General features: G+C 38.1%; 1 protein-coding gene across 10 annotated transcripts in view; it reads right to left on the bottom strand.

Moving 5' to 3' along the window:
* The window catches only part of baiap2b (BAR/IMD domain containing adaptor protein 2b), a 50,449-nt gene that overhangs the window by 15,476 nt on the left and 22,051 nt on the right, over positions 1–12,922 (bottom strand). For 7 of the 10 annotated variants that reach the window (XR_007143672.1, XR_007143671.1, XM_027163136.2 and 4 more), the window contains 4 exons: positions 9,620–9,631; positions 8,984–9,045; positions 7,909–7,980; positions 6,365–6,505 (listed from right to left, as the gene is read on the bottom strand). Coding sequence is in view for 8 of the 10 variants with exons in the window: in XM_027163136.2 (XP_027018937.1) it covers positions 6,365–6,505; positions 7,909–7,980; positions 8,984–9,045; positions 9,620–9,631 (287 nt within the window). In the remaining 2 variants the exon portion in view is untranslated. The remainder of the gene's footprint in view (positions 1–6,364; positions 6,506–7,908; positions 7,981–8,983; positions 9,046–9,619; positions 9,632–12,922) is intronic. The other 3 variants (XM_027163137.2, XM_027163140.2, XM_027163134.2) reach the window with 2 other exon arrangements.

Here is a 12,922-nt window from a genome sequence, read left to right as displayed (position 1 = left end):
GAAGCTAAATGAACTGCAAAGCTGGCAATGGATGCATTCAATGAGCTTGGTTGATTTATCAGATGAGTTATGAATTATAGGGCCTTGACCTGTTATTATATGAATGTTACTACTAAGTATTTGACTGTTAATGGTTATTACTAAGTATGCACAATCACACAAACTCACTATTAAGCTACAGTGTAGTGTCACGTTGTCTTGTGTTTTAAGTAAACAGAAAATGGCTGTCTGATGTAATGCCAAGCTCCCTGCTAGTCTGTTGGCCAATGCCCCTATGCCCTTCAACAAGGACACAGCGGTACAGACATCAATGTTTTCTAGCAACACATCAACACACACACACACACACACACACACACACACACACACACACACACACACACACACACACACACACACACACACACACACACACACAGACACCTAACTTGATCCAGAATAAGGGTTACTCTGAGTACAGGTACATGTGTGGGGAATAGTTTGTGATTCCCCCCTGCAAAGTGTTAATGAACATAGCTGAGCTCACTATAAATAATCCAAGGTCATTATCATTACTATTACACTCGCTAAGTGCTAAGAAATATTCAATCTAATCATTTACACTTACATGACTGACATCATCAAACAATTTTAATATTACACAAAGATAACTATAAATGCAAATTCCATTCCATGATTTTTAAGAGAAAAGAGCTGTCCAAACCTACCTGGCCCTAGGTGAAAATGTAATTGCCCAAAGAGCTCAAAAAATAACACATCATGCACAATCTATAGAGATTCAAGAACAGATGAGAAACAAAGAAATTGAACATTTCTAAAGCTTTGGGACTCCAGTGAATCAAAGTGAGAGCCATTATTCACAAACAGAGAAAAAATGGAACAGTGGTAAATTACTCCAAGAGCACAATGACAACTCACATAGGAGCTCATAAAAGAACCCAGAACAACATTTAAAGAACTGTAGGCCTCACTTGCCTCAGTTAAGTTTAGTGTTCATGACTCAACAATAAGAAACAGACAAGGCAAAAATGGCATTCATGGGAGAGTTCCACAGCAAATGCCACTGGTGACCAAAAAACAACACAAAAGCTTGTCTCATATTTGGCAAAAAACATCTTGATTATCCCCAAGACTTTTGAGAAACTATTCTGTGGACTGATGGAGCAAAAGTTGAACTTTTTTGGAAGGTGCGCGTTCTGTTAAATCTGGTGTTAAACTAACAGCATTTCATAAAATGAACATCATACCAACAGTCAAACATGGTGGTGGTAGTGTGACGGTCTGGGGCTGCTTTGCAGTTTCAGAACCTGGACGATTTGCTATAATTGATAAAACCATGAATTGTGCACTCCACCAGAAAATCCTGAAGAAGAATGTCCACGTTCATGACCACAAGCTCATTCACACTTGGGTTATTCAGCAGGACAATGATCCGAAACACACCAGCAAGACCACATCTGAATGGCTCAAAAAGAAAAATGAAGTATTTTCTTCATGACCAAAATATCTCCACATCGATGTGGAAGACCTATTGCAAGTTATTGCAAATGCTTGTTTGCAGTTGGTGCAACCAGTTATTTGGTTTAGGGGCAATTACATTTTCATACCCAGGGAGGTTTGGACAGCTTTTTTCCTTTAATCAATGAAATCATCACTTAGAAATTGCATTTTGTATTTACTCTGGTTATCTTTGTGAAATATTAAATTTTTTTGATGATCTGATTTATTTAAGTGTGACAAAAATCCAAAAAAAAAAAGAAATAAGGAAGGAGGCAATTTTGGTGGTAGTGGTGACACAGTAAAGAAGGCTGGTGTAAACTCTAATACAACTGTGGCTTGTCAGTCATGTTAAGGAGCTCTGGGATGAGATATTGATGTCATAGGAGTTTCCACGCATGACTGTGACACAAAGGGGAAGGCGTCATGGTAGGTATTTACACAATAGAGCATGCACACGCCAAACCGTATACTATTTCAACCTGATGTTTTGTACATGTTTAAAATAAACCAAGCCCATTTTTAAAATAAGTCAGTAATAAGTAGGTGCAGTCAGAGAAGTCAACAAAAGCAAGAAGGTTAGTGCAAACAGCTATAATTTATGACTAGAAAAATTATAACCAAACACTGATGTTCCTGTGTACACTGCAAATCTTTAACCTCCAATGTAGTACTGTACTGTACTGTAAGTGATGCTGATTCCACTGTATATAACATTTGGTTAGGATGATAACTCAAAACATTGTGGAGACATAAGGAATACATGACCAAGAAAAATAAAAGTTCTTGTTTCAAGTTGGTATGTTAAAGTACATGAATTTAATTATTTCACACCTTGTCAGTGCAGCTGTATGAACATGTAAGTCTAGTCAGTAGAACTCGAGTCAGATTGGCTGATATCCACACACCACCAGGGAGTTGCCAATCTCTCTCTCTCTCTCTCTCTCTCTCTCTCTCTCTCTCTCTCTCTCTATATATATATATATATATATATATATATATATATATATATATATATATATATATATATATACATTACTGCAGAGGATCCAATCAAAGATATCAAAAATAAGAGCAAGAAGCTAACTAGTGCAGTGCAACAATCATAGCGATGAGGCATAACCAAGGCAAGAAGTCCAAATATGGGAAGAGTCAAGAAGGTGAAAAAAGGTTAAAAAAAGCAATAGTCAGGGTTATGCTGGGTCAACATTCTGTCTGCCAACTGACTGTAACATAGAGCAGACCATTAAAAGCAAATTCTGGTGTTAAAGCTTAACATCAAGACTTTAGTCATTCTTGCACAGAAAGAGTCGGCTTCATTTACAGGCAGTTAGTAAAACTGGTCTTAAGCAAGTGGGATTGTTTTTAAGGTTTTTATCCAGTTTAACCACAACAAACTCACTACAACCACGATTTCCACACTTTTGAATGATTTTAATACGACGGTCTTGAATAATGTATTCTTATAAACGAGTAAAAAAAAAAGATTAATTAAAAAAGGCTGTTTCTACTGTACATTGTAATAAGAAGCATCACTGAGCATTCTGAGAGACACATTTTCAGAATGTACTGTATATTGGATGATAAAGTGCAACTCAACAAATATTTTACACACTAAGGAATGCTGATGTAGAATTTTTAAGCTCTTGACTCATAGTTAGATTTTAATATACACAGTTATGTAGATGATATTCCTAGACCTCTGACAAGCGTGATCAATTTTAGCATGCAGATGTGATTTTTATTGTTTAAAGCAAGTACACAGCGACTATAAAGGATTTAGAATCCTCTGCAAAATCTAATCCTTGGGCTCTAAATCTAGGTCTGCTGTGTTATAGTGTAATGGTAATATACATGCGCTTCTACTAAAAAACATTTTGATTAATGTGCCTCAAGCTCATTTCTTACAGATAACTGAGCTGGGAAGAGAGACTCTGGGTCTCATAGCAGTGTCCTTCAGTCATTATACAAGAGATATATGCCCACCCTCGCACACACAGAGAGCCGTAAGCATTGTTGTGTCATTATTTCTTTTCACAATGAGAACCATTCGAGTCCCTCTTATCCTTCACCATGTGACCTCATCATCAGATCCACTGCTGCAAGCAAACAGCAAACATTATGCTTTGTCTTATTATGCTTGTGAGGATCTTGTAATGCTATAATTCACCTACATTTATCCTTAAAACAAAAAAACAAAACAAAACAAAACAAAACAAAAAATGCTTCCTAGAGCCCTAGAATAAATCTTCAGTCATTTTATGAGATTAATTTGACAAAAAAAAAAAATAATTGCATTAGATTCAAATTTGAGTTTCAGATCATGCAACTAGCTTTTGTGTGTGTGTGTGTGTGTGTGTGTGTGTGTGTGTGTGTGTGTGTGTGTGTGTGTGTGTGTGTGTGTGTGTGTGTGTGTGTGTCTTAAATGTGGCCAGCTGATCTCATCTGCAGCATGACGCACAGCGGGAACTAGCAGCATTGGCATGTAAAATTTATACGCTGATTTCACACTGAGCAGTGACCGGAACACACACACACACACACACACACACACACACACACACACACACACACACACACACACACACACACACACACACACACACACACACACACATACACACACACACACACACACACACACACACACACACACACACACACACACACACACACACACATACACACACACACACACACACACACACACACACACACACACACACACAAATTATTCAGTGCAGATGTAAGCACTGTCAATCATCTGCAAGTGACACACAGCAAACTGAAAGGAAACATGAATCAGGGTGACCAGAGTAAAAGTCTGTCCATAACACACACACATTCACACAAACACACAATCTCTCAAGGGTTCTCCCAGAGGATAGACCTCAACTGCTAATCAGCTAAAAATAGCTGAGTTTTCTGAAGACCCAGGAACTGTTGCAAAGACCTGGCAGCCCCAGATATTGATTTGCTAAATCTCCACATTGCAGATAGCAGATACTGCTGTTGGAGTCAAGTCCAAAGATCACTTAGTAATTACTTTATACACACTACACAAACTCCTGATATCAGAAACTTTTGCCAGCTGTTAAGCCCTCAGCAGCGATCCAAACTAGTAATCACGTCTGTGCTTATACTGTACAAGATGTGCTATCATGTTAATGGGAATAGTTGTAGTCTGATCTGCTATTGCACACGATCGAGGTTACGGTGGAGATCCGGGTTTGATCCTTGCCATAGGCAGCATCTGCTCTCGCAAATTACAAACGTGTTACGAAGGCTCCCTAACGTGCGGGGACAGACCATGTGGCACAAAAGAGTGGCACAGTATTTTCCCTGCCTTTAGGAGGCTTTGAGCTCGAAAACCAACAATGCTAAAACCATCTGTGCCTCTGTCTACATAAATGTGTATATACACACATTATGTCTCTTTTTAATTCAGTCACTACTTAGGATGCAAAAATCGGGCAGATTTGATTCCCCTGAAATCGCAGTACATATAAACCTGAGGGCTACTTGGCAAACCACATCAAAACACCTCCTCCTGTAACCTGCATTCTTTTATAACATGACACCTGTGGAGTGTTTCAACAAGCCCAAACTGCCCACACCATTCACACGTCACACTTAGACATGAAACAAAAGTGTTGCGCCTCCACTGTATCATTAGTAGCCCACCCACTGTTAGGGCAGAACAGACCCCAGGTAAGTGTACTGTAAGCAACATCTCAACACAATCTGGTCTGGTGAGAGGCGTTTGTGTCCAACAACTGTGAGAAAAAGCCACAAACCGACATAAGCAGAGTGGGTCTGTCTCTTTAACAAAACACTTTGAGAGTGGGATGGAATATATGCAGTATTTATACAACAGTTATCTATAGTCCACTAATTTGGGTGAACAACAGGCATTTAAGTGCACTGATATTTAGTATAACAGCATTCCTGTTTGTGTGCTAATGCTTTAAATAAAAAAAAAATATATATTTTTAACTTAATTAAATAAAGTTAGTGTGTTCCTGCGCGTGCATGCATGCATGTGTGTGTGTGTGTGTGTGTGTGTGTGTGTGTGTGTGTGTGTGTGTGTGTGTGTGTGTGTGTGTGTGTGTGTGTGTGTGTGTGCACTCGTGCTGCAGATGTCTAGTATAGCCTTGAGAAAAAATAAATAAAAACAGGTTTTTCTTAAAATTATTTTGTCTTATCCTTTTGATTACTCAAAAATTGTTTGATTTCAAACTAACGGTTCTTGGTGCCAGGTTCTAGTTTGGTTAACATGACTAACTGTATCAGAAATATCAGGAAAGGAAGGCTTAAATTTGAATCTATCGTTCATCTGTCTCCCAGTTATCTTTCAATCTCAAAACTAAATGTGTCCAGTGTATCACAAAACAGCAGAATTGGCCTTGCAGTTGATGTCAATATTTTCAGAGAGGACTGTATCAGTCATATGTCGAGATGATGATGAGGCTTGTCTAAATGCCAAGAATGACTTTTACCTAGGTGATGAGACAGTGATTGATGTGGATGATAGTGATAATCAAAGAGATAAAACTTTATAAACTTTAAACTTTCAATTTTCGACAGTAAAATTGCATATATTAGGTATGTGGAGTGTTTCTCAACCCTAACATGTTTTGTGTAAGCAGAGCCTGAAAATTAATGAGAAATTTGTCAAATTAAATACTGACATATGAGACAAATTTTAAACTGGCCATAAGAGAGAAAAAAGGCATCCATGCTGTAAGAGCAAATCCAGCTGAGAAGCCCATGGAGGCCGAGACTTAAAAAAATTCCCCCATTCAGCGTTTTTGGAAAAGCCCTTTAAAGCTGGATTGACTATTTTGAGTGGGTGTGGCATCCTTACCTGCATCTCATTATCTCTATACTTGGATGCGTTCTTGCTGCCTTGCTGGCTTTTCCGACGCAATTTCTTCAGCTCTGCCTGGCACTTCTCCAGACTTTCTCCTTTACTTCGGTGCTCCATCTGGTATTTCTTTAAAGCGGCCTGAGGGACAAAACCACAACAGACAAACAGTATTAAAACACTCTAGTTTAAGGTCCTAACAAGCCTTTTGTGTATCCACAATAAAAAGAAAAACAGCAACGTGTCTACGTGCTCACCTTGCTCACTTTTTCACACTTTTTGCCCAATTTTTAACCAATTCATTAATGTACAAGGCTAATTCTGCTTTATTTATAATCTAGTCTTTGTTAAAGAAGAAATGTCTATGTCAAATTCTTTCGGAAAGAATAGAAAAGTCTGACTTGGCCAGTGATATTCTCTGATTCTAAACTTTTACTATCATTTTAGATCAAAAAGCATGGGATTTTCTCTGAAGTTTTTATTTTAAGAGCTTTAAGTAGCTCTCGAAACAAGGGACATTTAAATGTACCAGTGACTAAAGTTACTGCCTCACAAAGCTTTATAGAACTTTTTGAAAGTTTTGAACCAAATGTTTCGAACCTAAGTTTATGAAAGTTTGCCTTGCTCTTCTTCACAATTGTCCTCTATCTTACAAGCAAAATGTCATTGGTTTAGACAGCATTTGTATTTTTTGCTGTCTCTTCTGGTACTTCTCACTATACAATATTTAGATTATTACACAACATATGTATTTGTAGGCCAGTGATTTCGGGTCACATGGGAACAAGAACCAAGCTCAGAATGTTCATTAAGGTCATTAAAATCATTAAGACCTTAGAAAAGATGCCCCACCATTGATTTACATTAATTTTGACTCGGCAATACTCCACATAAGAGATTATCCCACACAACATAAGGGTTTTATGGGAAAGAGCCAGAAATGTAAATCTCTGCAGACTTCACATGATTACCTTTTTCCATTAGATGTATAATTCTGCCTCAACTGCTACTACTGAGGATAATAAGATAAAGCAATAGAAAGATGTTTATGCATGGTTTAATAAAATCTTAACTTCTGTATGGTGTAAATTAGACTTTAAATTTGGACTGTGAATATTTGATTAAATAAGTAAGCTAGGAGATCTTATATCCAGGAGAATACCTTGGAAAACTAATACTGTGCCATGGAAAATAAATGGCTATAAACTAAAATAAAATGAGAAGATACACATAGGAGGGCTGTTACACCATGCTGTAATCAAGTTTGTGTTACCTTTTTAAAAACACACACCAGATATTAGCTAATTCATGATGACTTTAAAATGTACATACTTCAACACACTGAGATGTAATGAATATAAACAAGTGGGGGAAGGTATGAAAATAGATTTTCTGTCTGAAAGCTATGTAAATAAGCTATTAAAATAAGTGTGGTAAAGTATATCTGTGTATCTGGTGAAAAGTCAAATAATCTTGTGGAGTTTTTTTGCAACTTTGGAATTAGTTCCAACAAATTTAACAATTTGTCTGGGATTGTAACATACGTTTAGGTAGCGTGCATCCAGCTCGACCTTCTTCTCCAGTTCTGTGAGGAGCTCATTGTGGAAGGATTTCAGCTAAGAGACAAAAGCATACGTAAGTGATGTAATGTCATTATCACTCACTCACTCACTCACTCACTCACTCACTCACTCACTCACACACTCATCCACTCACTCAATCATCCAGTCACCCACTCAGCCATTCACTCACTAAATCATTCACCCACTCACTCTATCGTCCAGTCAGTCAGTCAGTCACTCACTCACTCACTCACTCACTCACCCACATAATGTTATCATTTTACTTAAGGACTGTGGTGTTTGTCTAACTGGTGTCAATGTGTGACACTGATCAGAGAAGCCCTTAATAGCTTTTAGCCTGATGGCGGATAATACTACAGACAGGCACCATTGTTCATGTGACATTTTGAGTCATCACACCCTTTTCTTTCAGCCCTACTGAAAGAGATGAAAGTTCCAGATAAGGTCAAAATAAAAGGATACCCCGCTTGGGGTATTTAATGGTGTTTACACCACAGTGCTCTTGGATTCACAAATCTGACTGGTCAGAAGATGTAGTTCTGGTTGCAAGAGAAATTTCATGATTCTATTAATAATATTAAGTTAATATACAATGTTTTCAGTGCAGAGGTGTTTATTCTGCATTTTTGGAAGGGGTTCAATGTGTCAGCAACTATTTCACCTTCTCAGAATAGAAGGGTTTCTGTTTTCTCTGTAACGTTTATTTGCCTTATAAAAATCAGACAAACAGGCTGGTGATGGAATGAATATTTGTAGCTACTTATGTGCAAGAGATAACTGGAACTGGTTACAATGACATTTCATAACATTACATGCAAAGAAAAATAGATAGAAAGTACAAAATGTTCAGTAATAAAACATAGAAAACAGAGGAGAAGAAGAAGAAGAAGAAAACAGAAGAAGAAGAAGAAGAAGAAGAAGAAGAAGAAGAAGAAGAAGAAGAAGAAGAAGAAGAAGAAGAAGAAGAAGAAGAAGAAGAAGAAGCATAGTTTGATAGACCTCACTCCATTTAGTTAATTTCCAGTTTGATACACACCATGTCTTCCAGCTGCATCTGAATCTGTCTGTGGACTTCAGCCATCTGAAAGAGCACATCCCCTAAACAAACACACACACACATACACACACACAGAGAGAGAGAGAGAGAGAGAGAGAGAGAGAGAGAGAGAGAGAGAGAGAGAGAGAGAGAGAGAGAGAGAGAGAGAGAGAGAGAGAGAGAGAGAATACGTTAATGCCCTGATGTACATGTACACATGCTCCACTATTTACATGCAGTAAACTCATGCGGATCCACATAAACAATATAAGCTGTGTGACACAAATATTACAAGATAAAAAAGATAGAGAAAAGGAGGTAGAGAGACTGATTGATGAAGCTGGAAATTATAGATGTAAAATACAAGACAAGCAGCAGCGAACAGGTCTTTCATTAAGCACATACCAGACTACGGTATCAGAACATATAGAATAATCATAGCAACAAATGTTTATTGCAGTAGCTGAAACAAAAAAAAAAGAAAAGAAAAAACAAAGCAGGTGCAGCACATTAATATCACCAGCACATTATTTGCATGATGTGATCATTAGTCACAAAGCAACACAGTTATACAACAGTAATTCATGCAGCCAGGAGGTGTGTGGTCTCGGTGTGTGAGGTATGCATGGTACCTACACGCAGCTTCTTCTGATTACGCAGAGCATTGTAAAAAAAAAAAAAAAAGAACAAAAGAGCTGGTTTGAGAAAAGAGTACAATATAGCACTACACCTGGGAACACTATGAAGAAGATAAAACATTTCCCAGGGAGAATACAACAGACACACTGAATCCTGACAGTCTCCTCTAGCTGTTTCCCTCATAAACACAGCCAAATCTGCATTAATATGGACCAGAGTGGGATCTACTATAGATATTGTCACCTCCTAAAAATGTTTTTTTTTTTTTTGATCCATTGGACATGCAAGAAAAATCATCATGGAAAAAAGGAGATGAAATTTTACTACAACTTGCAAAAATGTATGAAAAGTCACAAGGTTAGCCTTTGGTTAGCCGAAGGAATAGAAGGTATATTGTACATAAGATCTGTTAATATATAATCAAACTTCATATCAGATTATTGCCGTAAATACGTGACAAATAACTTATATATGCCAGGTGGTCAGGGAAAATCCATCAGATGCCAATTATGACTTCTTTATCTAGAACATTTTTAGATAAATATATTTAGCTTTATGAAACAACAATGCAACATGGAAATGTTTATATTTAATGACTAAATTAAATGTAATCTTGTTGATGTTGTCTTCCAGCAGAGATCATAAAGTGTTAAAATTTAGTTTAACAAATGAGGTCTGCCTACAGTTCCCTTGCTAGCTACAGTAAGTATAAATGTCAGGCTTTGATCAAGCTGTTGGACAGCTGTGTGACAGAGTGAAACAATCAATTTAGTATAGAATCTGCCCGCAACGCTCCTGTGCCACAGTCAGAATGGAATGTTTAAGATTTTAAAATGCTACGACTTAACATGTGGTTGAGAAACATAGAAAAGGGCAACATACTTCAGTTCAGGCCTGTAGTTTTCAGAACTACATATACTGTATATATATGTGCACACCACAAAAAAAACTAAATGTCTCCATGTAAAGGATTTCCCAGATCACCACACATATACAATCTTATAAACAATCCATTCAAATTGTATTAATTGTGTAAAGCTCTGCTTGGAACCTATTCTAATGGAACAATGAGAACCATTTTTTTAAGGGTGTATGCCTAAATCTTGGGCAATTTTTAAGGTGCAGTTGTCCAGAGCACTGTTACAACCATGACTAACTACACTAAATATCAATAGTGAGTACGTATAGGATACGGATCACATCATCACGCTCGAGAAAAATGGCATTAAGCAGTGTTGAGTCATCTTCCCTGAAGTGAGCCCGTATTAACCGGGTTTTGGCCAGTCCAACACTGTTTTGTTAAGAAAACAACCAATAATAGACACACCGTTTTCTTTACAGGAAAGGTGCTCACATATATGGGCACTGATGGTTTACATGAACAAACATACTCCCTCTCTCTCTCTCACACACACACACATACAGTCCCGTACACACCAATGTACAGCATGAACATGGGCTTCATATCTCTCTACCTCCAGTTCCAGATTGAGTCAGTGTTTGTTGTGTATTTGTGTCTGTGTGTGTGTTGTCTTAGTGCGAATGCAGTAGATATATCACATAGCAATGTAGATTAATGCACCTCTACCTACTGCCACCTGTTTGGTCCATTTCCAAACTCACTCCGCCATACAGATCAATGAGACAGCCGTGCTACTTACTAATGTAAAATGAGAGTAGGCTGATATGCTTGAGGTTGCACACTTGCACAGCTTTCTGTCTGTCTGCCTCTTTCTACTTACTCAGGTCTCCTAACACATAATGCAATCATAGGCTTGGACTAAGGTCTCAATCTTTCTGTATGTTGAGTTCATAGATGCAAGCTACACTACATAATGGGTTTCATAAAGCATGGTCCTGTGGATCGTCTTATTATTTACGCCAGGTCAAATCCTGATCCGAGCTTCATTGCAGTACACATCTAATCAGCTCTAAAGCTCAGAATAAATCTTTGGCAGTGCATGTGTGCACATGTGTGTGTATGTGTGTGTGTGCTCACAGATGAGCTATAGCTTAGTGTTCATTGCTGAATATGAGAAACGGTTTTATGACAACGCAAAGGTTTGTAGTCATCTGCCTCACACGCACAAAGATGGTCAGCTGAACCCTAAATCTGTGCTTCACTTGTCTAGAAATGATTATTTGATTATGGTTATTGAATTATTATTATATAGGCAATACAGTAATGTTGTTATGTAAACCATTTTTCAAACACAACCGTGTCCTATGTATAATTAGGTGGTGCCTAAAAAACTGGGCATGCAACAGGTTCTTTACATATTGCAAGTGTATTGATCGCCTCATGGACCTCTGAGACTCAAATTAATCCTATTGGATTAAGGCTAATGCACCGGAGTGACTTGGGTGAAGCAGGAATAAGAAAAGCTCAGGACTTTATTATCATGTGTGTGCTTGTGACTTACTATACTTATGAGTGACACCATTCGTAGAGTGTGTAGTGTGTGATGAGGCTTCCATTTCTTGAACACACACACACACACACACACACACACACACACACACACACACACACACACACACACACACACACACACACACACACACACACACACGCACACACGCACACATGCAGACACACACATCTTTAAAAACAGATGGACAGAAGGTATGAAACCTTGTGTACCTTTATTCATTGACCTTGCCCTTGCTGCCTTCATCTCTAATGTAGCACATTCCAATATCCTGTTTTTGGTCAGCAGCACTGTGATCTAATTCCACTCCACCTGCTCCTCCTTCACTCCATCCACTTGTGCTCTAATCCGCTTACTGATAAGCAGCACTGATCACACAGCCAAGGCTTATGGGGCCTTCAGCATATTGTTGTTCTAGCTTAAAGGGTTTGGGCAATTAAAAATCTGAGCAATTAAAGCCAATAGCAGTGGTCGGGCGTTCAGCCAGCGATCGATGGCTGCAGGTCCTTCATTCTGCAGTGATAGAATGTGGATTGGGCTTTTTTGGGGCCTGCAAGAGAATTCTACTATTCAGACTGTCTGTTCCTTTTAGAGAGTTTGTAAGGATAAAGAAAAAGACCCAGTAAAAGGAAAGTAAAACAGAAGAATGACTGAACAAGAATGTTCCAGTTCAGGAGCACTGAGAGATCTTTTTTCAGTCAGAGACCACTTTCACTGTGAAAACATTCCTTGGAGCATGTCAAAACAGATTTACTTTATGAAACCTATTCAAAAATATAATAACGGTGAGAATAGCAGTATTTTCTACTAAGATAGCAAACATAAAAGTCCTTGACCACTTGTCTATGCTTTGCAGACCCCACTTTGT

This window comes from Tachysurus fulvidraco, chromosome 8, assembly GCF_022655615.1.
Source record: "Tachysurus fulvidraco isolate hzauxx_2018 chromosome 8, HZAU_PFXX_2.0, whole genome shotgun sequence".
In the NCBI taxonomy this organism is placed as follows: domain Eukaryota; kingdom Metazoa; phylum Chordata; class Actinopteri; order Siluriformes; family Bagridae; genus Tachysurus; species Tachysurus fulvidraco.
This window is presented reverse-complemented; position numbering and strand designations above follow the sequence as displayed.